Genomic DNA, 24,540 nt, shown 5'->3' on the forward strand with positions numbered 1-24,540 from the left:
CTCTTATCCTTCAATCTCCGACAAAAATGCCCTTGGCGTCGTAAGCCGACTGGAGCGCCAACTCGTAGGGGAACAACGGAAAAGCATTCGCTCTTGTTGTTGACAAAACCGTGCTCACGATAGCCACCTGGAGTTGGAAGGTGAAGAGGTCGGAAAGGGAAAGGGATTGCGAAGCAGCACGGGAAAAAGGATATCGCTCAAAAAGAGGGGGAAGAGGATCGGATGTCGAGGAAAAAACAGTTTGAGGAGGGAAACGGTGATTTGAATGTGATGTCGGCATTAGTGACGCTCGCTGGGAGGTAAGGAGAGAGCCGAACGCAGCTCTTGGCTCAGTATGTCCCACTCTCAGGTGGCTTAGCAAGCAGGGAAAAGCTTCGACGGGGTCTTCTACCGACGATCTGTGCGCACGAGGATAAACTCGACGTGCTGCCGCAGTATCAGCTGTCAAAGCTAGATTAAGCAGCTGACGGAAGCACTGACTCCTGAGGAAAAGACACTAGGTTATATCAGGTGAGTGATTTTCACCCGATTTCAAGCAAATTCTCATTATTTGTCGCTTCCGCTGTAACGGTAAACCAGATTCACCGTAACCAGCCAGCTAGCGATAAAATAGTTTTTGTGAGAATGTTTGTGTTGAATGGGTAGTATATTGCTTGTGATAGGAGACGATATAATTCATTAATATAATTTATTTATATAATTTATTACATAATTAAAGAGCTTATAGCTAAATGATAACAATTATTACAAAAACATTGATACGCAGGATAAGAATTTGTTTGCAAATTTTCTATCATTTTGTGCATTTTATTCATTTCACGTAATTTTTAATTTTTATTTTTCAATTGAATGTTTTTTTCAATTCCTTGTTCATTCTTTTCTTTTCTCAACATTTTCTCACATATTGTGTTTTTCTGCACATATTTCAACAACCTATTTTTCACCCCACCACAACACAGGCTTAAAGAAAAAAAATCGCTGATTAATTATAATTTGCATTAATAACAATTCTAGCTACGGTGAACGACCACCAGGCATACATATATATATTTCTGTATACATATGCAGGGTGTATACACCCTGTATACATATACAGGGTGCCCCATGTATCTTGACCACCCGAAATAACTTTTTGTCCCGATGTAAATTCAAAAATGTGTCAAGCAAATGTGCATTAACTGCCAGGAGGACATTAATCAGCATGATTGCCTTTCTTGTAGCTTTGTTATGTCCAAAGATATGAACAGCGGTATGTCTTTTTAAAATGGCACCCTATATTTTTTATTCGGCAATTCATTTCTTCTCATAAAGACTTAATCAAAAATGCAGCACAGTGGACCATTAACATAAACACAGTGTTATGAAAAATGACTGACTCTCTAGCGCTTAGTGCAGGTACGCGGGTATTGGGACTACTCCACCAGTCATTCATAAAAAATATAGGGTGTCATTTAAAAAAGACATACCGCTGTTCATATCTTTGTAAATAAAAAAGCTACAAGGAAGGCAGTCATGCTGATTAATATACCCCTGACGGCTTATGAACATTTGCTTGACACATTTTTGAATTTTCATCTGGACAAAAAGTTACTTCGGATGGTCAAGATAAATGGGACACCCTGTATAATAACCACACAGGAGGCCGTGGTGATCCAAGAAGCGAATCTCGTCTAAGCATAGTGTTTGTCTCCACAAATTGTCTATGGTGGCACAAGTCGACTGAAGCTAGAGAAGAACACGGGAGAGGAATTCGTTCTTTCGTAGTCGACAAACTATGTACGCGAGTGTCACCCAGAGTTCTACCTCCAGAGGAAACAGGAACAGGACAGTGTAGATGATTGTTTTGCACGGGAAAATTAAGTCTGGATCACATTATCATTTTTTCCGCCGCTGATAGAGTGATAGCTTCAGCTATGATAGGTTTTCAGGGACAAAGAATGGCGACCTCTCGAACCATCATATTACGAATCACACGTCATTCCCACCGCCCCTTTTTCCATCGCTTATTCCGTCACTTTCCGTATTTACAACGGTCATTCAATTAAAAGCCAAAGGTGGCGTTACAGTCGCTGTTAGCGGCATTGCGCTCTGATTGGCTGAAAGGCGGTACCAGTGATGGTTTCAGCGATAGGAAAAAGGGACGTCCCGAATGATAGAAAAAGGGATGTAGTTTCTGTCCCTGGATAATTCAAAACGCTCGGCCGCTACGAGCGATTTTAACGCTACGCTCGTCTGAAAGAAGGTACCAGCGATGATTTCAGCGACGGATAAAAGGGACGCACCGAGTGATGGAAAAAAGGGGTGGGAATTCCATCCCTGGAGACATCGTGGAAAATGATCGCGTGAAGCGGTCATTTTTTCGGTATCATTGGAGCCATCGCTGAAGCTATCGCTCGTAAGACACGAAAAAAGTGTTGTTACGATCCAGGCTTTATATTACTTAACAATAAGGAGGAAGTGCTTCTAATGAAGTGGCCGTCGAGGAAAGAAGAGATTCGAGGAGGGGAAGTGTGATTTGAATGTGAAGTTGGCATTGGAGACGCTGGAGGGAGGCGTTTGAGGTAAGAGAGACCAACACACGACTAACAATAAGACATATCTATTCTTGCCTCAGTCAATCCCCCAACAAGGAAGCTAATACTGCAGAAAAGCTGTGACGCTCTTTCCAACGGCAATTAGTGCGCACGAAGATTAACCCGGTGATCCACTCCCGCTAGTGCTGCTATGTCACGGTGAAAATTGGACCAAAATCTCAGGGAAACACCTATTACTTTCGATCACAAGGTTGAGTGATTCTCACCTGAATTACACTGATCCAAAATTAAAGATTTCGTTTTACACAGTGAAATATGTCACCAAGTAGCCCTGCTTATGCATACTGAGATGGTACTCGCAGAGTACATAAGTACAGAGTACATAATAATATACCTGGAGAGTGCGGTGATTCCCCTAAGCTTAACTCGTCTCCACAAAACGACCTTGACGGCACAACGAAGCCAATGTTGAACATGAGAAACAAAATCCGTTCTTCTGTTGACCATAAAACAGTGTAGTGAAGGGCCGCGTGGAGTAGGAAGGTAAACCCTCAGAAGGAAGAGGGAAAGGATAGTTGTGGACAGATGATTGTGGTGCACGGGAAAAGCATTGTTATTAAAGTGTTCTACCGATTAAAGTAGTGCTTATGAAGTGTTGCTTGTCCATGGAGTGCTTAAGAAGAATTCCGGGAGCCTGCCCTTCCTTCAAGCATTTTCCCTTTTCAATTCACTATAAGGGCTACTCCCTTTCAATCCATCTAAAAATCCTATTCTCTTCCTTCCTCTCCCTCGTTTACCCAAAATACTACCCTCCAACAGTGTTTTCAACATCCCCTCCCCGCTAAGTACTCGCTCCATCCATACCTTCTGTCTCCTTCGTATCTCATTTAAAAGCTACCTCTCCTCACCCACCATGTCCAGCACTTCTCCTCCACCTCCTCCCCGGCCACTTCACTTTCCCCATCCTTCTCCACACCCACATCTGAACGCCTCCAGTCTTCTCTCGTCCTCTTCCCTAAGTACCTATGTTTCCGCACCGTAAAGCGCCACACTCAAGATTAGACTCTTCAATAATCTTTTCTTTAAACTCATACATAACGATTCTCTATTATTCTTCTTCCTGTTCACGAAAATCTCCTTTGCACACGCAATTCTCTTCCTGATGCCCTTACTGCATTGTCCGATTTCCTCTAATCTGCTGACCAAATAGTTTAATTGCTCTGCCTGCTCCAGTTTTTTGCCCACCTTCTCAATGCTGATGAAATAGGGAGGAAGAGGTTCAAACGCAAAGGAATGATACTGTGGCACTAAAAATTCCAGGACGGGAGCGATGATTTGAATACGATACAGGCGATAGTGACGTCTGGTAAGAGGTTAGAGGCAAGAGAGACGAGAGAAAAAGCAGAGGCCTTGGTCAATTTATCTTTAAGGTGGTCAAGGAAGGAGAAAAGCAGTGACGAGGCTCTCTCAGAGTCACCTTTTGTGCACCTCAATCTCACTTCAGCTTTCTGTCGCAGGATCAATAATCACAATTGGACTTAGCAGCTCAAGAGAACCCTTATCACTGATTAAAGCGCCACATTGAACAGGTGAGTCACATTCACCAACTTTTAAATACCTTAATTACAAACATATTGGAGCGTAATAATCTCTAAGATCGATGATAATACCAGCTACGCAGAGGGAGATAGACAGGGCTTGCAATTGGACAAGACGGAATGGTTTTTGGTTCTTTAGGCAGCCTTCCCGAGATAATCAGAGTCATCAATAATCAGCATTTTGGTAGAAAATGATTAAACTATTTCTCCAACAACTGAATGCTTTGTGCCATAAATAAGCGAGTCGTTGTAGGTCAACCATGTTCATTTTTCGTGGGTAGTAACTGGTAGGGTTACACAAATAATCTTTGAAATTAAATAGAGAGAACTTTGATTGAAGTCTTAAGAAGGAGCAATCATGACCATGGTTACAAATAGAAGTAAAGATCGTCAGAAAAAGTGAAGAAGTTCTACGACTCAAGCACTAAGGTAAAAAAGGGGTTAGATAATGTTGAATACGAAAGCCAGGCACTTCCGTTACAACCACCATAAAGTGGAGGTGAAGACATCATAGTCTGTTAACAATCCATCTTCGATAGCCATTTGTAAATATTACTTGAACAGAATTAGTCTTTTCTTAAAGTAGCTTACAGCGCGTGCGACAAAGCGTTTGCATCCGAATCGGTTACACTTTCACAGCTTTACTTATTTCAAAATAATCATTCTATTTATTAGTATTCCATTATTATGAGGTAAATATTTTCACAAGCTTTAAATCGGGAGATTATGGTCACCGAGAGATTGATTATGGTATTGCTGTTTTGGCGTGTTTTTTTTTGCCTCTGTGCATTTTTTCCTTTAAATGGTTCGCGACTAGCATTGAAGGATATAGAGATGAAACTGGAGTATGGTTATTCTGAACTCAGCACACTCAGACGAAGCGTCAGTGATCAGGAAAGTATATCGATAGCACCTATAGTAGATAATAGGTAGTAGGTAATACCAATTTAGCATTTCGAGACATTGATAAAAAGGATTAAGTTTACAGTTAAGTAATGATAATAAAACTCATTAAGTGTATTTCCCGCAGTATATTTTGTGTCTGAAAGTGATGCTTAGGCATTAAAACGCTCTCAAATGAATTCAATACGATCAATTTAGTTTTTTTTCTTTCTCTCGCCCTCTATGTTTAACGTTTATAAGTTTATTGAAGTGTAGGTCTTGAATAATTCATATGCAAATTTTATCCAACTTTTCGGTATATTTATAAAACTTAAATCGAGGCTATTTTTTTTTGCAATGAATGGGCTTTGTTTTTATATGAACGAGAAAATGAAACTAAATGAAATCAAAGCCAATTAATTGCAAAAAAAAGTCCTGATGGAGGAGTACAAATATACCGAAACGTTATCAAAAGTTTGCATATAAATTATTGAGGACCTTCACTCCGAAGCACTCATAAACATTAGATAAAATTGGACACAAAAAATTAAGCAGATATCGTTTTTTAGAACTTCAAAACAGCACCGAAGAAGCCATCCGGGCTATCCACCAGGTCATGTCTTGAAGAGGACAACTATTTGATGCATTTGTTGGGCAGAGACCGAGAGGAAATCCTGCATGTTATTCACCAGGAAAAAAATTAACTTGTACCTATGTTATCCTTACTCACTTAAGACCCTTTATCCCTACAGAAACACTAGAGGAAGTCACAACGCGAAGTGGCCAAGCCGAAATTGGACCGCGATTGGAGTCTTCACTTTGAGGCTATTCTACTTCGAGAAATGAAAGAAAGAAGCAAGCTGCAGAGAATACTTAAGATGCTTTTCCTTCTGGCCAGCTGCGCCCTCTGTACGAGCACTCTTCCAGGCGTCGAATCAAGGGCCGCGGTGCGTAAGTACCTATATGCATTCATAATGCATACATTCTTAAATATTCCAAAAATAATACACAGAGGATGTTTTTTTTTCTCGTCAAATTATTCTAACGTTGCACTGAGAGACTGAAATAAACATATCGGTCCAAGCGGTTCCGCAGTGTCCAAAAGCAGTGCGCGGCGTTGAAATCCCCCTTATCCATAGATTTCATATCATTAAGAAAACTGGAAAAGCTTAAATTCGTTGAATCGGGCGTTTCGGGCGTGAATCGGTATAACATAATGAAATGTAAAAAACGTTAAAATTCCTCATAAATTTAATGCCGTATGATCAACGTTTCGACGTGGCAGGTCTTCATCTGGCGCATTTGTATCGAAGACAGAATAAATAGGTATATTATAGAGGTTATTATCAAGTAAATGTACTTGATAATGACCTCTATGGTTCGAAGCATGTTGTACGGACAAAATAAATCAGTGGAAATCAACGAAGTCTCCTTTTCATTTTCGAGTATTAACTTCCGCATAGTTGAGCCTAATACAATTGAACGAGGTAAATGATTTTTAATATTTACTCTGTCTTCCATGTAAATGTACCAGATGATGAAGTCTAACGTCGAGATCTAGTACAGCATTGCATTTATGTGGAATTACAAAGGTTTTTACATTTCATTTTGAAAAGGTTAGTGAAGTAAGGGCCGAAAAAGAGACCTCACCAAATCTTGGTACATGCGCATTAATTGTATCGATTTAACCTTCTTTCAGCAATAGGGTGATTTCCTATTATTTTTTTATTGCCTTAATCGAAAGATTATTACTCCTGGATTACGTATTTCACGCTTTTAGATTTTTAAATGACAATATCTATTTTTCGCGATTAAATGAAAAGTGAAAATTTTCAAGCGCGCGAAAACGCGACGCTCAAGTATGAATGCCGGGAAATATCTCCGTACGTCGTATTTCTGGTTCCCCCTCCCGCCCGGTGAGGTGACCTTGAGGCGAGGCTTAGCGCTGATACGTCGCAGGCTGCCAGCGGGTAGCTGAGTACCTTGCTGAATGGTAGCGCTTGGCTTAAAAAAGGTTTATTAATACCTTATCAAACGAAGAAAACTTTCCGACCTTAGCCAGTTTTAGTAAGTGATTATTAAGACATGTTTCCCTGAGCTCTGTGCCCCATGCATGCATTGGTAACCTCAGACGATGTATAACTCCTATCCTCTCGTGTAGAAACTAGGTCCCTGTGACGTCACGTGGAGTGGAATCGCATGGGCGCCAATCTGGCCTTTTTCAAATGAGGATAAAATTTGACCCTTGCCATTCGTCTAAACCGGTATTTCAAAAACCAAATAATTTGTGTATTATGAATACACTAGTGGTGGGTAACGAATCGCAATCAATGCCTTTCGTTTTCTTTGATGAAGGAAACTACCCTATTGTCAACTCTTTCAGCTTTTCCTTGGTATGTCTGCCCCTCATCCATCACAACATTCGCTTCGGGAGTATTTCATTTCCCATGCGCTGCACGTGCCCGTATCTCTTCAGCTCGTATTGTTTTATTTTTCCTACATAAATAACTATTTTGTCAATTATAGTCGTCATTCCCCAAATCCTTAAATTCCAAATTCTTTCTTTTCCGATTTTCAACAAAAATTAAATCACACATAATTCGGAAACGCCATGAAATGATGAATTTTCTTTAATGGTAAACCATGGTTTTGTCAGCTTTTTAAACAACATAAATGAAAACATAAATTATAAACTTTAAATAACGAGTAATTGAATTTTCTTCTCCAATAAACCGTAAGGGTCAACTGATGTACAAGGAATAGAATAAGTGTTCAAATGTCAAGTAAACATTTGGTGTCCTAGCACTTCAGACATTTTCATTGCTATGCTATTAAGTATTAGCTAACTTCTCTTCTCTTTTTATATTATAATGTTCACTACGTTACCGTAATATATGTGCCTAGTTTGATTATTCTTCAATATAAAATATCATATTTTTTTAAAGTCATTGGAGTGAACATGTTGATGAATTCAGTACCGAAGCTTTGATCATCCAAGTTGTATGACAATAAATAATCGTAAGGCGGAGAGAGATAGAGAGAGCTTGCAGATTATAAGACGGATGAGAGTGTTAAATGAAGGGAGTTGCAACTGGATTAAAGCAGACATCTCCACCAATAACTGATTTTTAAAAAACATAAATATTCTTGCTTTGAAAGTGTTGCATAACATTTAATTCGATTTTCAGCTCCGTTCATGATGATTTGTCGGAAGATGGACCCACACATCAACGACTGCATCAAGGAATCCCTCCAGAAGCTTCTACCAAGTCTGAAAAATGGCAAGTAAACACAGTCTAAGATAGATACTGAAATATGATTCCTCAATTGAGCTTTCAGTAAGTTTCCTCCCGTGAGGGGAAAGACTGATGAGGGGAAAATTCCCACTAGCCGAAACACAGGGGCGTTCGGGAGACTAGCCTCTTGGCGCTCACTAATTACGTTAAGCACGATAAAAGCGCGCGGTTAGGCCATAACATTAAACTTAGAACTTAAAAAGAAGGAGAAGTATCCGGGGTTCAATGAAATCCATTATAATTATAGTAAATGTTTAATCTTCAAACTTATTCAATTTCCCAGAGTAAATCTGACTTCTGGGTTTCAATGTTGGCCTCAGACATTGGTTACTATGCTGTAACCTTGGGCATTTATTATTTACTCTGAGGTATTAGGGGGTATCGTTGTAGGAAACAGGGTGTACGGGGAGGGTAGGTATATGATCGTATGGGCCAACCGGCACTCTCGTAATATACTCGTACTCACAGCCAGACTTCCAAATCTCCTGACACCTCGACGCAGAGCACTGCTTGGAAATTCACGATAAGCATATCGAAGTTCTAGCGACACGTATCTCAAAAATAGCAACTTTTCAGGAGATCTAAATAACGATTAAATTTTTTACTAGTACACTGAAATTAAAAAGCAAAAGTTCATAAAACTGAAAAATAAGCATTCATTTGCAAACAAAGAGATGTTTTTTGATTGAATTCTATTTTTTTAATGTTAGTACACTTAGCTTAAGATACCTGTCTCAAACCGGCTGAATTCGAGATACGTGTTGTTATAACTTCGATACTAAGTACGATATGATACCCTGGTTCCTTGAAGACCTGTAATGGAAAAAACAATGGTGCACTTTGGGCGAATTTTTATTGGTTTTCGAGAATTTTCGCATGGCGGCTATGAAGCGAGAGCAGACATTAATTATAATTATCTGTATTTACTATTTGCAATCGCAGTGAGAACATATTGATTTGTTGCATTATAAGTAATCACAGAGAAAATTAAGATATTAGTATGCAGCATAAGAAAAGTAGCAAGACTTTCATTAAAATAGGGAAAAACAAACTGGATGAGGTGAATTAATTCTGGTATTTGGGAAGCAGAAGAGCTAGTGTTGGATTAAAGCAAGAAGATGCAATTCAGGCTAACCGAGTCATTTTAAAATAGAGGATATTCGTACACCATTAGTCTGTGAAGCAAAGGTTAAACGCTGAGTGCTGTTTGAGTAAATGTAAATAAATATGTGTAAGAACATGTTAGAGGGCAGGTATGCCATTCGTCGACTAAAACCTGTGAAAGTGAAAACCTCGATCCAACCCGATGAATAAATTTATCATTATCCGTCTCATCAATCCCATTCAACATAAAAGCTTTTAAAAGCTATCGATTACTAGAATTAGGTCCCGCTTTCATTTAAACTTTCCGAGCTGATTCACCATCCGTGGTTTATCATGAGCAAAAGGCAATTACATGGGTGAACACTTCTCGGGCTGTACACCGGGTAAGTGAATGTAATGCTGCCGACGTTTCGCTTAGCGACTCGTATAAATCCTCAAGGCATGGCTGGTCCTAACACCCTCTGCCACACGCCTTTTAGGCGGCTTGCGGGTTAGTATGTAGACGTAGATGTAGATTAAGGCAAATACAGCCATTAATTTACATTCAATACCCGATTCAGGATTCCGAAAGATTTCATGAATGCAATACGCAGGGAAAGAGTGAGATTCGACTTCAGTAATTGAATTGTCCCGACTTAAACAACAGTAATAATCGGCCATAAAAACGGACGCGGAAATCTCAGTAATGCACAGGCGACGACGCGGCGATGCAGGCGAAGGTCGTTCTGTCAGCGACTTGATAAGCGTTCGCATAATTTAAATGGCAGAGGCAAAAAGGTCTGCGAGGCGGTTGCCATGCCAAGGAAGAACAGCGTCTTCCGCAATGAATAATCATGCCCGAGGCATTCGCGAATCCAAGAATATTCAAATATGGAGGATTTTCCCGTCGGCCTTTGTATGTGTTTCCGCCTACCGTTCATCAAAAAACAAACGTCGGTACTCGCGTAGCTGACGGACAAGTGACCCGAGTTTCACGAGGAAGTAACGTTTAATTATCGGTTTCGACCGAAATGTTTATATATATGATGATGTGATATATCAAAGTCAGAAAAGCTCAATGCTATTCCTCGCAATTACAAAAATTTTACCGCAAAATATTGAAAAAAAGTGGATCGTAATGCACTACATGATTCTATAAAATGTCAATATCGAGATGCGGCTTTAAATAAAACATGATGTCCTTATGAGAAATGTTTTATACAATTACTTATTAAACAAATTAATGAAAATGTAGAACCAATAATTACGTGTAGTCCATGAAATCGAGTTGCCGGGAGAATGGTAGAACCATGTACTGAATCTGCAATTGTGAATGGTACTTGAGGGTTGAAGAGTCCTCGCATTGCTTGTGAGTGGTTACTTTCTATTAAGCTATGATGGGCTAATGTTATTGTAACGCCTGATGCTACTAAAATGCATGTATTTAATATAGGGATTGATGTAGGATCAAATGGGGACATTCCTTCAGAAGGTCAAATTATTCCTAATTCTACAACTGAAGAATGGCCTTTGTGAAAATATCCTCGGAAAAAGGAGAAAAATAATAATACTTCTGACGTAATAAATAAAATTATTCCTCATCGCAGTACAATTGTCACTGGATAAGTTATCTACCGATTCGATTGATAAATGTTTCTTCCTCATAGGAAAATCTACTAGAATTGGTAGAAGAATAATTGCATTTGCTTGGTTTCGCTATTTAGAGGGCCCTTTTCGCTCTGTAGCGTTAAGGTGTTTTTCCTCGTCCCCTCCCTTCCATTCCTATCCTTTCCTCAGAGGCGTCGTCGGGCTCCGATCGCGACGGCGCGCCGCGGCGCCTCTAACCTTTTTCCGTCCCATCCAGCCCCTCCCCGGGTGATCGGGCGTATTCGTGGTTCCAGCCAACTACACGCCAACTACCGGGCGAAAGTAGAATCACTGGTCCGGGTATACTTTTGCGCATGGCTCATTCAGAAAAGGTTCTTCTGAGGAGAAGTAGTGTCGTTTGCTTGCTATGGAGAATATTCCGATGACGTTATCTCCAAGAAAAGGGAAATCTAACAAGAATTGCTGTGTGCCACAGTGTTCTTCCAAGGCCTGTAGGGACACCGTAGTTCGATTTCACGAATTTCCAAAGCCAGGCGATGTTTTCTATCGCAGGAATGATTGGGGTGAGATGGAGAAGGTCGATCGACGGAATTTGTGGATCCACCGGCTGAAAATCGGGAAAAAGGTGACGAAGAGCATGCTGGTGTGTTCTTTGCACTTCGTAAAGAACGATTATATATTACCGGGTACGTATACATTTTTCTATTTCACTTTTTTTCTCCTAATTTGTTTCAACGTGGCTGATATCACGTTGTGAAGTCGATGCGAATGTTAACCTCCTTGTAGTTATCTATGTTTTAACGTGTTCTTTCTCAATAGATTTTCCAGCAAGACATCGATTTTTTAAGAGATGTGCTGTCCCGTCTATGAATTTACCAATATCGTCGATAGAAAAATCTCCAGTTTGAGTACACAGACGGCATGGACGACGAGGAGAGCCAATTAAGGTAGGTATTTCAAAGGAATGTATTATTTAATCTTGTAGTTTTCAGCCGTATATTAAAAATCAAAATTCATTGATTAGCAACCATAGTTAAGGCTGAAACTAATGCGAGCATAGGTGGGCCAACTGTCTAACTGGGTAGTAACAAGGAAGTGGTTATTAGCTGTTTTGGTTATAGAGTGCTGAACTTGCTATCTTTCTCGTATTTAGTGGTTGTGGTAGAATATTGGGACACTACATAAGTTGTGATTTTTTCGAATGAATTGTGGCTTGGAAGTGCAGCCCTATTTTTTTTACAGATGTTTAAAAACGTTGCCGAAAAATAAAAGTGCATACTTCATGCAAAAGGTTGCATTATATCAGCGTGATGTGATGCAGCTATTGAAAAAAATGTATATGGATTTGAAATCTTGCAGTCCACCACCATATTTAGATATTTTAGGTTTACAACTAGAGGCATGTAATTTAGATAAATATGGGAACAGTCAATCTTGAGTTATTGCGTGAGTAACACTAGAGAAATTGTTAGAAAAATAACAAATTATGGTATTTATGGTTATTCAAAAATAAAGTTTCCACTAAGGCCATACACTTGGTTGTTTACCTATTGGCCAAATTTCTATGGCATCAACTTATCGGATTGATAAAATGTTTTCATATATTATATTATCGTTTTATCTCTTATAATTTGGATAAAGATCAGTTTACATATTACTGTAGAGAACTAAATCTTCAGTCGTTTCTTTGGTCCATCTTAGCTAAGTATTACCAAATTCAGCACTGAAAGATGGTTAGCATTTCATGTGTCTCACAGTAACAAACTCAGTTCTACTTACAAATGATGATCATTGAAAGATTTTATTAATTTTATGGAATTTATGCTTAAAAGTCCCTAATGCGTCATTTACCTTAAACAATGAGTAAGGGGAACAGGAAATTTTTCGTTTTGGCCTCATCTATTTAGTTGTCTCAATTGCCCGAATTCATAGAGATTTGGAAAGAGTTTCACCGAGGACATTTGTCATTTACCATTCTTCTGTGAGGGATCTTTTCCGTGTTATTGTTTTTTACCTATGTCAAGTACTGTTTTGAATCATTGTAATCTGGTTATTTTTTATTTAGATCCAAAGTGGAGGGTTTGTGGAGGTAGTTGCTGAGTGTGATGAGGGCGATATCCACCAGATTATTGCAAGCCCCATTGATGAGCCCACTAAAGATTCTTCGATGGAAACTCAAGAGGTTGCAGCTGCTGAGGCCCTGATATCCATTGGAAATGGAGATGTTAGGGGTGTACAATGTAGTATTGGCACTCAATGTGTGAATGAGACAAGGGATTTTGGGTGCCAGGTAACTAGTGGTGACTTTCACTCGACGGTGGCTGACATGATCGTCAGTGAGAGGAACCTATGCACGATGACTGGCCTCGATTCCTTTCTGCAATTGGCCAGTTTAGTTACTTTGTTTTCGGAACTTCAGCCTGACAACATGAGGTACTTCTTAAACAACAAGTGCAAAATAATTTTATCGCTCATGAAAATGAAGCTAAACTTATCCTTTGCCGTGCTGGCACATATTTTACACATTGTATGGCAGTATATAATAATTTTTTTCATTCCATGGCTTCATCATGTACTTGTATCACATTCCTCCATATCAAGTGTAATTTTATTTGTTTTTGCATTGTTTTGCCTTCCTTATAAAGAAGGATAAATATCATTATTTCCATTTTGCAAACTGGCTGTTATTCAAATCTAAATCTAGTTTGAACATTGTAAATCATCAAAGATATGACTACAACTGTTGGATATTACACCATTTGGGCATATTTTACTTATTGTGTTGCTTTGTACTATATTTTTTTTATCCCATGGTTTCATAATGTACTTAAACCACGTACTACCGCATCAAGTGTACCATGAATGATAATGTTGTCAAATGATAAATCCGCCTACGAGTCAGTATGTGGTTGTATTGCTGTCATCTATGATGAATTGATGATTTCATACAGGTAGGTTACTTCTGTACATTTTTCAGTGGGCCCAATTTTAATCCTTAATCTAAGTATTTACATGTATAATTGCAGTCATATACGACCAGTGAATTGTATAGGTAATACCTACCTAACTAATTATCTTTCGGCTTGATTGTAGTTTTTGATCGAAGCTATAGCTCCATTTATTTTTTTTATTCGAGGCATAGGATAGAGAATTGAAGGATACCTATGTACCAGAGAAAGAGGTCAGTGTAGCCAAAGTGGTCGTGGTCTATGGTTAAAACAGCTCCTCTTTAAGGTACCTGACACAAAAGTTTTCTCCATTCAGTTATATCCCAACAAAAACAATTTTATTGTAAATTTAATTTATTTTGAAATTAGTAAGAAGCTTGAAATTTCTCCTTTATGATTGCTTATTTGTTAAATTTCTTTCCTTCGTATTAGCTTTCTTCTGCCATAATTGCATGGTACTCTTGCCATTGACTTGATGGACACTGCAACATCCACAAACTAGTAATAAATGATTGGCATTTTTTGCATTATTATTCATGAATACTAAAGGGTAAATTAATGCAGCATAAAATGATTAAACATTAATAGCTACTAATGTAACTGGGTTGTCTACGAATGGTTTCTACCTATTCCTAAACAATTCCCGCTGTGCGAGAACAATCAAACTTCCGGATCTCGATTTTTTCATCAATTGTTAGGCTAATGAGACCGTTTATTTGAAGCGGTTCCTTGGTAAGGCCACTTGTTTGAAGAACAAGAGCCATTATTTTTAATTCACAGCCATTTCCTTGGTGAAGCCCCACAGTGATCACCAAACCCGCGTTTAAAACGCTCTCCCCTTCAAAGATATTTCGTTGGCTGCAATTTCCACCCAAATATCGCACAATTTCTTAGTAGGTCACAAAAACTTTGCTACTCATGTTCCTTAGAGTACAATTTAGTCCGAAAACGAAGAACGGTGCCGATATGCGCAATCGAATCCACAGCAATAAGGAGAATCACGGAGATTGAAATTGAAATGTGTTGTTATTCACGAGAAGTATACCCGGACTGACGGCCATTTTGGATTATGACGTCAGCGACGACAGCGCCGCTAGTGGTGATTTGGTTTCCGAATAAGCCACGGGCTTAGTTCCTGGCCCCAGTGTGTTGTACCCTTAAGAGGGTTCCCCTTGAACCCTCATGATTCCTGTCACTGGATAAGTATGTAATCCTTGTTTTGTGCCTTCTCGTGACATATAATTCCGTCTACTCTAAATAATCTGAACATTTTACGATGATATGAATTCCCTCTTGCGATCAAACGAAACAAGTATTGCTCAATTTCCTCTTGGGTTTTCCTTCTATCCTGCGCTTCCGGGATACACTAAGTATTACTACCACTGTTGTAGTGGCGATGGTGAAGACCGAGGATGCTCAAAATAATTTCAGCCAAATGTTTACTGCGCATGTGCGCTAACGCAACAAAAATCAAGCTTAAACGGGGAGGACTGGTGCCTCCTCCATGCGGTCCCCTTGTTAAACATGAGCGGTCAATGTGGCCGTGCAATCACCAAAACCTGAAGCCAAATTTTCCACCACCGACTTCGGCATTGCTGAGGGAATTGGGATAATTTAGTGTAGGAAATATTCATAAACAGATGGCAACATTGTCTCGAGACTTTTTGGAATAATTATGGGGAATATTTGCCACCCCACCCACCACCCTTATCTTCGATTCGTAAGCCTGAATCACACGACATTTCAAATCGAGGGAAAATATATCGATGTGGCAATTCAGAGCGGAAAACTACCTAATTCACCCTTGTTGACAAAAAAACTGACATATATGACGAGGGCGGTAACAAGCGACTCGGTTTAACTGCTGCAAAGGAGAGATAACGGAGCAATAGAGATGACATCATCGTCTCCTCACATGGGCGTACCCAGCAGGGGCAGGAGGGTGCAACATCCCCCACCCCCAAGTAGCAAAAGTCTGTAAGGAAAATCAGGACGGGTTCGCAGCGAAAGTTTTCAACAAATTATCTTTAAACCCACCAAAAATGATATTAATATAAAAAATAAAAACTAAAATAAAAATATTTTTTTAAACAAATAATTATGAAACTAATGAAGCGTTTCATAATTATCTTAGAATGTTGGTTTCATTCACCTTTTCCACACTAAACTGTTACAATTTGAACTACCATGGCTTGCTTCCCCCCCCCCCCCCCCGGTTTTGATCCTGGGTACGCCCTTATCTCCACAGAAAAAGTATGGCCTGACGCACTGTCAATTAAAATAGAAATTGTTCTCTACTTGTGGAAACTGAATGATTCCAGAGGGATTACGCTAGTTACGCAACTGAACTAGGCTTAAGCTTGAACCTCAAGAGTGAAATTAAAAATAATGGATGCTGATTTAATGAGGCTTGTATTTTGATTTTTTAACGCACCAGTGATTAACCATGGAATTCACGAATTAGGTAGAATTAACGCTCTCGGCAAGAGGATTACCTACACGTGAGAAATAAAAGTCGCAGAATCACTTAAGAGTAGACAACTCTTTTCTCAAGAGTTAGACACTCACAATCATTTAGACAATTGTTGAAAGTACAGAGAAAAAGTAACTGGTCTCAATTACAGTTACTACCTAAAAATTATCAATTAGGAGTACGAATTACTGATATTGAAAAGTAATCAGTAAAATTACAGTTACATCTAAAATAATTTCTATAATACATCTAAAATTATAAGAGTGTCCACTGTAGACACCACCTGGTAAATGTCGAATTTTGGAGTAAAAATTTGGAATAATTGAATCATACAAATAGTTAAAGTTGCGATTTCGCTTGCGATACATACGTTTATAACTGGTGTCACAACACAAGGGGTGTCAGATTTTGTGCCCATCACAAATAAGCTACAACAGTGTCTAGTAACAGCTAACATTGTCGGTAGGCCCAGGTAAATCAGTAAAATCAGAAAAGTAGTCGTCCAATACCAGCAAGCAACGTTTATAACAAAAGTTTCGATTCCTCTTTCACGGTAAAGAATAAATTGCAAATAAATAGTAATCTTAACATGTACAATTTACTGCAAAAGTGATCGTTACCAGTAATCCAATTACTTTTTCAGTACTCAAATTAGACCATTCAAAATGATGGAATGTGTTAGCGATGAAAACTTTTGCCGAAGCAGGAACACGAATGAACAAAAGTGGTCAAATTATGATGGGACAAACCTCCATAAAATGACCAAAATATCTTTCGATTTTACTTAAGAGCGGAAAACATGCTTGTGCATGCTTTTACGATGCTCGTAAAAACTGCAACAAATATAAGGCCAATGGGTGATAGGGACTTTAATTCGGTTAAAGACGCATATCAAACTTAAATTTAATCGAAATATTTGCTTGAAATGGGCGCGAAAGTCCGCATACAACTTTGCAAAATTGTAAACTTGAAGTGTTGGTTCTCACCCACGGCTTGAGCGATTGAACACCTGATGATTTTTCAGTGCCATTTTTTATGAAAGAGAACCACGATAAAAACTACCATAAAATAAATGCATGAAGACTTAAATAAGAAAACATAAAAAGCCGCAAATAATTCCTAGGCTGACCACGCACGAGCTTTTGAATCACAATCCATTGCCGTGATATCAATCACAAACGCCCTTAATTTTGGGCTTCACCTGTTTCCGCAGCTGTCAACACATCTTATTGAAACACAGTGGGTGCTTTCCATTCATTGACACACGTCGACACAAGTCGACTTGCGTCGCGGTTTTCGTGTTCCATTCGGTGTGTGTCGCCGACTGTTGTGACACAAGTCAACAAACGGTAACGCACAGGAATAGGAGAGTTATAAACAAATGCCGCGAGCCGACACAAGTCGACGCGTGAGTCGCATGAATGGAAAGCACCCAGTGGAGTCGTGATTGGGATGGGCACAACTGTGATTTTCGAGTCATTTCCTTCACTATGGCGGCTGATCGTCATTATCTTTTATTCTTAAATGTGATTGCGATCTTAGGTATGGGTCGCAGACGACAAGTGATTCGCACACTGTGGAGTGGCAACCACGGCAACAGTAAGAGGGCTGTCCAGAAAGTAACAGACCTTTTGAAATAAAAAATAAACCAAGTGAAAATAATAATTTTTATCATATGAATTTTGAAGTATCACTCTTAGGCTATTTTTATAAATAAAATTTAGCCGTTTATCATGACGTGGCACAGGCTTTTCAATAACCTCTCTGAAGAAATCTGCCGCCAGCGAGGTCAACCACTGATTTAGGTACGTCGTCACGCAGTTCGGCGTCAATGTGAAATCGTTGCTGAACGAGCCACTTCGTCATCGATGGGCACAGGTGGTATACTCCGTTCATTTTATCTTTGCGGATGAGCTGGTGTGGCCAAAGCAAATGGGGGTGAGGGGAGGGAAAGTTTCTAGACACGTGACTATCCATTTGCCAATCAGCAAACAGGAGGCGTGGCCTCAGTGAGTCGCTCTCAGACCTCCGCCGAGTGAACATCGTGAATCTGCTCGTGGAGCAGTGTTGCCAAGCGTCACTCGTTCTCCTAGTATGTGTTCTAAGTATGACTCCCACCAACGGTGCTTCATTTCGGTCCTTCGTTCCTCAAGGAAGCGTCTTAGGACCTTTATTGTTTTTAGTATACCTAAATGACCTCCCAGAAAAAATAAATTCTACTATAATGCTTTTGGCGGATGACTGTATTATTTATAGAAAAATAGGAAATAAAATTGATCAGGAAACTCTTCAGGATGACTTAAACAAATTAATAGATTGGACATCGAGAAACGGGATGGAAATAAATCCAAATAAATGCAAATATATTAACTTCAGCAACAGAAGAAAATGCGGAAATAAAAATTATGAATTTTCGGGTAGTTTAATTCCAAAATCTAACAGCTTTAAATATTTAGTAGTCCATTTATCTAAGAATTTAGGATGGGGTTTAAACGTCGAGCACACAATCAAAAATCTTTTAAAGTATTGCACTGGGTGATGAGAAACCTCAGAGGATGCACTAGGGACACCAAAGAAATGGCCTATACAACCGTAGTACGACCAACATTAGAGTACGCATCTCTTGTCTGGGACCCTCATTTTAAAGGAGAGGTCAAGAAATTGAAGAAGGTGCAGAGGAAAGCTGCTAGGTGTGTCCTGGGAAAGCATAAAAAAACGGAAAGTGTTTCAGAAATGCTCAGAGTTCTAAGGTGGGAGAGTTTACAAGAGAGGAGGAAAAGAAGCAGGCTATGTGGCATGTTTAGAATAATGAGTGGGGATAAAGCATGGGAAGAATTTGGGAAGGACATTTCAAAACCCAGCTTTATTGGAAAAAATGATCACCAGTTCAAGATAAAGTGCCGATCACAAAGGACAAATGCGAAGCAGTTCTCCTTCTTGAATAGGACCATGAGGGACTGGAACGACCTACCAACAAAACTATTTGAGCCCTTCCCGAAAAATTTGCATTGTTTTAAAAAGCGGTTGAAGAATTAGGGACCAAGGGCTTTTTATAACGTTTTCTATTGCTTTTTCATAATATGTACATGCTAGCACCAGGCCAATGGCCTAATTGTAACTATTTAATAATAATAATAATAATTCAGCGCGGTAGCTGACAATGTCATGGGCTTCTGTGAAAGGATTATCCCCTATGCCTTCCAAATGAGTAGGTATACATATTGTCTCGGCGCCGGGGCCAAAATATCTGTGGCCAACCACGACTCACGCGTTTTCAGTGACAAACTATGGCGGCTATCTACATTTGGCAACGTTATGCTCGCTCCTCCTCTCTCTCTCAACTCTGCACCTCTCCATTCAACAGAGCCATCCGAAAGTGTCCGGGCTCTCACGAAAGCTCACCCGCAGACATAAAGTGAATAGAATATAGTCCCGGTAGTCCCTCAGCGCCAAATCTGGGCTGCTCGGCGGGTTATTGAAAACTGCCTCACCAAAACCATCCAAGATCCCTGAATTCGAATTGATGACCATGAGTGGGCGAGCGTTGTCGTGGCGAAACAAAACTTTCTTCCCGACTTTTCCCCGGCGCTCGTTTTGTGTTGCGTGAGTTGATTTTCTGAGTGATTATTCCTTGACCGTACAAATCGTAAATTTGGGGATGAATTTCAATTGGTTTGCGATTTTTCGCCAACAAAAAACTTATCACAGCTCGCACTTGAAAACTCGTGGCTTGTTTTTTAATCGCAGCGCTTATTTTAACACTCTACTGTATACAAAGTACGTACTGGCTGGTCGCGTACGGAGTTCAGAAACACTCTGACGCCGAGATAGCGGCGCTAGTCTCACCCAGCGCCGTGCCATGACAAAACGCATGTTACTTTCTGGACAGCCGTTGTAAAAAGTTAACCTGCCATATCACTCCAACTGCAAGGGTATGGCAAGACAATAAGGGTCACAGCAGGATGTTTTGAATGCACGAACGCTTTTAAGCCTCCTCCACTCTGCACAATTAGAGGACTTAGTACTTTACCGTTGGAAAAGTGGATCACTGGGTGAGAATGTATATTTTGTGAAGTATATACCATCTCATACACTGATTAAACCCGTATGTCGATTTGGATTGGTGAGGGAGGGTAGAGCTCACCCCGAACTACGAGTGAAATTCTCTCATTCTGTGTATGGGGGCCACTTCTTTTCCCTTGGCCACTGCGCAATTCGAGGATTTTGAGGTGGGTTGGCCGAAAGGTTGTCCTGGGAATCGAAGCAAGGACCCCTCGATCAGAAGCCAAGTGCTCTATCCAGTAGTCCCCTCGAAGTTCCGCCAATCGTCTAGATTCATTTTCCTTTATTGTTGGGGGAAAACAAAGTCCCAAGCCAATCTGTTCGGCAAAATATCTCTCTTAATTTATCGTTTCTGTCGGACCTGGATATGCCTTGTGGATCTAATATGATCTTCTACGAGTTGCTCTTATCCCTTATACTGCCACCGCTGGTTGAGCGAAAACTGCCAGGGGCCGATTTATCGGGCCGAATTATTTTACTTTTTTTTTTCGTGATTGAAGCCTTTTCAACGGCTGTAATTTATGTAAACTCCTAATATGGCTATATGATGTAAAAATATTTTAAGAATTGAGAAAAAAATCTAGACGTATTAAATAAAATTAAGTAGCTGAAAATGTTTAAATGTGAAATGTTGCTAATTCCGGAAAATAGCCTTGGCAGTCTTCGCCCATCCCACCTGAAATGGGCAAATGTAGTAAAAGGGTTAAATATCTCTTTTCTCAATAGCTCAAGCAATCTAAGCCTAGCGCGCAACTTCCGAGTCTCAAGCGGCTCCCAGACTAATCCGTTTAACATCTCCGTAACGTTTTCAGTATCCTATCGTTTTTCTTGGAGTTTGTATGCATTTTTTTCCGAAAATTTCAATTAAAATGAAAATAATTATATTTTTAAAATAATAATCGCAATAAATTATTCAAATTCAAAATCCTTGAAAGAAATTCACATTAAATTATAAATATAAAGCCATCAACTTCGGCCTCACTATGCCTCATTAGAAATAAAAACGTTTTCATAGGCAAACACTTGTACCATGCATAATTGCAATGAATCATTAGCATATTTAAGTTGAACTACATAATAAGTGTACAAAATGAAAATTTTCTAGTAATGCGTATAACTACACGATACAAATAAGTATGTGTATATGAAACATAGCAAAGCACATCATCTGCATTCTGCGTTTCTATGATTTCATCATTATTATTACAATTGTTTTGTGTTTTCGATGCTGGCGATTCCTCAGGCGTGGAGGCGTTGGGCTTCCCTGCGATAGACCCGCTGTCTCTGCCGGAGCTGACCTTATGCCTCGGCGAGGGCGAAGTGAGCCTCAAGATGACCTTGGACGGGGTCACGGTGAGCGGACTCAGCCAAGCAGACGTGCTCTCCGTCAAGTGAGTGACCACATCCAAAGTTCAAGGCGCATTTTTACACCAAAGGGTTCGAATTGCAAGTGACACGAATGTAGACAACAATTTCTTTCGACAATGATCCCAAAACAATACCTAATAGTGAATTCCCCACAATAATAATGGAAAACAAAGAACGAGTAATCTGACTATAAAAAAATTGACTTAATAATGACATAATGAAAGCAATAGCTCGAGGCTCATTTTTCTCGAAATAAACTTAGTCGCACTTAAAAATTAAGTGTTTATTATATGGGCTTCCACGGAGGGCATAGTTTTTGTTTTCGTTAGGAGGATTTTGGAAGGCTTTGCTCAGTTCTGATACGGTAACCTACACATCGCCATACCCTAGACAAAGCAATGTAGTATTTCTGATGAATACTACCACTGAGGAAAGTCCACAACAGTTCGAAAAGCACCGCAGTAACCAACGAAGCATTCGGTTTTCAAGAAAAGCAGCTGGGACACTACAAACAGAACCGTTCGACATCGCACCAGAAGCACAATTAAATGTGAAAGTGCATTTCAATAGAAAAACGAGAATATTACTGCGAAAATATCAGCAAAAACCACTCGCGTGTACGTTTTTGGGAGACCTGTAAATGGTTATGGGAGGCTGGGAAGTGGAAGCCATGGATTATGGACGGCTCTTGCTTAGAAAGAGAGCTTGTTTGTTAATAAAAGAGTCCGTTTCCCTACGATATAAGTCCATTCTCCGTAGAAGTTCATGAAATGAACACAAAGATATAAGCCGCACTATTATAATTCATTTTCGGGTGTACGTATGCGTGCTTAATATTTAACTCAACGTTTCATTCCACTTACTGGGAACGTCGTCAGGAGAATGAAAATATAAACATCTATCGTACCGTTGGAAAAACTGGTCCATTGTTGTCAAGGTATTTAAAAAAGTAAATAAAAATTACCAACGGTACGATAGATGTTTATATTTTCATTCTCCTGACGACGTTCCCAGTAAGTGGAATGAAACGTTGAGTTAAATATTAAGCACGCAGACGTATACCCGAAAATGAATTATTATAGTGCATCTAATCGCTACGAAAACCTTAAAACTAAAAGATATAAGCCTTTCAATATACCTTTTGCAGTGCCCAGCGATTGCATAATAAGGGTCATTCGTAGCTATATTTATTAATTATCCTTTTTGGTGATTATTTTATATCACTATTATATCCCTTATCCAGATATAAAAGAGAATGTGGATATATCGCATCCACACGCTTGCCGCGTCGCCGTACTCTCCGCCGCCGCGCCGCCGGCCAGAACCGGAGTCGACCGCACGCTCGAAAAAGCGATGTAAAATAGGGTAGTTTCCTTCATCAAAGAAACCGAAAGGCATTGATTGCGATTTGTTACCCACAATTACTGTATTTATAATATACAAATTATTTCGTTTTAGAAATACCGGTTTAGACGAATGGCAATGGTCCATTTTTATCCTCAATTGAAAAGGGCCAGATTGGCGCCCATGCGATGCCACTCCACGTGACGTCACAGGGACCTAGTTTCTACACGAGAGGATAGGAGTTATACATCGTCTGAGGTTACCAATGCATGCATGGGGCACAGAGCTCAGGGAAACATGTCTTAATAATCACCTATTAAAACTGGCTAAGGTCGGAAAGTTTTCTTCGTTTGATAAGGTATTAAAAAACCTTTTTTAAGCCAAGCGCTACCCGACAGCAAGGTACTCAGCTACCCGCTAGCATCCTGCGTCCTATCAGCGCTCAGAGCCTCGATCAAGGCCACCTCACAAGGCGGGAGGGGGAACCAGAAATACGTCACACGGAGAGATTTCCTTACCCGTCGCGTTTTCGCGCGCTTGAAAATTTTCACTTTTCATTTAATCGCGAAAAATAGATATTGTCATTTAAAAATCTAAAAGCGAGTAATACGTACTCCAAGAGTAATAATCTTCCGATGTAGGCAATAAAAAAATAATAGGAAACCACCCTATTCGGGTGGCAAGTTGGTGCAGGATTTACCTTTAGATTTACAATATAGAAAATTCATAGAACGACGTGGTTTAAGCCACTTGGTGGAAGTAACTACTTTTTCTCTACGTTTATGTTAAAAATTTGCTGAAAACTGGCTCCGCCAATTTGTTATTTATCTATGGTAAGTGATGAGACAAAAATTTTCTCCAAATAGAAAGAAGAAGTGGTTATTAAGATTGTATAGCATTTTTGTCAGTAAAACTATTCATGAAACCACTGCATGCGGATAAAGTTGGCAATTTTCAGAAAAAATCGAGGGTGGTCGTTTTTCGCTAAATTTGTTCAACTTTGACCCCAAATATATTGTTGACGTGAAGGCAAAAGAAATTAAAAATCTGGCATATTATGCACAATTTATTTGAAAATATATGTGCGAAGTTTTATGATCCTAGCTCAAAAATATCGTTCTCAAGCTTTTGGCCAGTTTTTTTTTCGATTCTAGCTCACTGTGCAGCGTCTTTGCTCAGCGTGGAGGACCAGATAAAAAAAACATATTCTATCGGAAGGCCTTCAGGAAATTTTATGTTGAGCAGTCCCTTTTCATAAATAAAAATGGGAAAACGCGGATAAGCTCCAATAGCAACGGTGTTAGAACGAGATCATGAATATCATGTTGACGAAACAAATGAAAG

The 24,540-nt window shown here is 39.6% G+C and overlaps 2 protein-coding genes across 7 annotated transcripts in view; one reads left to right on the forward strand and one right to left on the reverse strand.

Moving 5' to 3' along the window:
* LOC124160407 (E3 ubiquitin-protein ligase RNF13-like) overlaps positions 1-24,540 on the reverse strand; it is a 219,007-nt gene that overhangs the window by 184,081 nt on the left and 10,386 nt on the right. The gene's annotated exons all lie outside the window — the stretch shown is intronic.
* The window catches only part of LOC124160408 (protein takeout-like), a 76,332-nt gene continuing 51,934 nt past the window's right edge, over positions 143-24,540 (forward strand). Inside the window, exons 1-4 of one of the 5 annotated variants that reach the window (XM_046536249.1) lie at positions 145-510; positions 5,767-5,965; positions 8,203-8,295; positions 21,728-21,875. In XM_046536249.1, coding sequence (XP_046392205.1) covers positions 5,857-5,965; positions 8,203-8,295; positions 21,728-21,875 — 350 coding nt within the window. In that variant the 5' untranslated portion in view covers positions 145-510; positions 5,767-5,856. Of the gene's footprint in view, positions 511-2,498; positions 2,562-3,555; positions 4,124-5,766; positions 5,966-8,202; positions 8,296-21,727; positions 21,876-24,540 lie in introns of those variants that run through there. The other 4 variants (XM_046536254.1, XM_046536251.1, XM_046536250.1 and 1 more) reach the window with 4 other exon arrangements.

Source organism: Ischnura elegans, chromosome 6 (genome assembly GCF_921293095.1).
Source record: "Ischnura elegans chromosome 6, ioIscEleg1.1, whole genome shotgun sequence".
Classification (NCBI taxonomy): domain Eukaryota; kingdom Metazoa; phylum Arthropoda; class Insecta; order Odonata; family Coenagrionidae; genus Ischnura; species Ischnura elegans.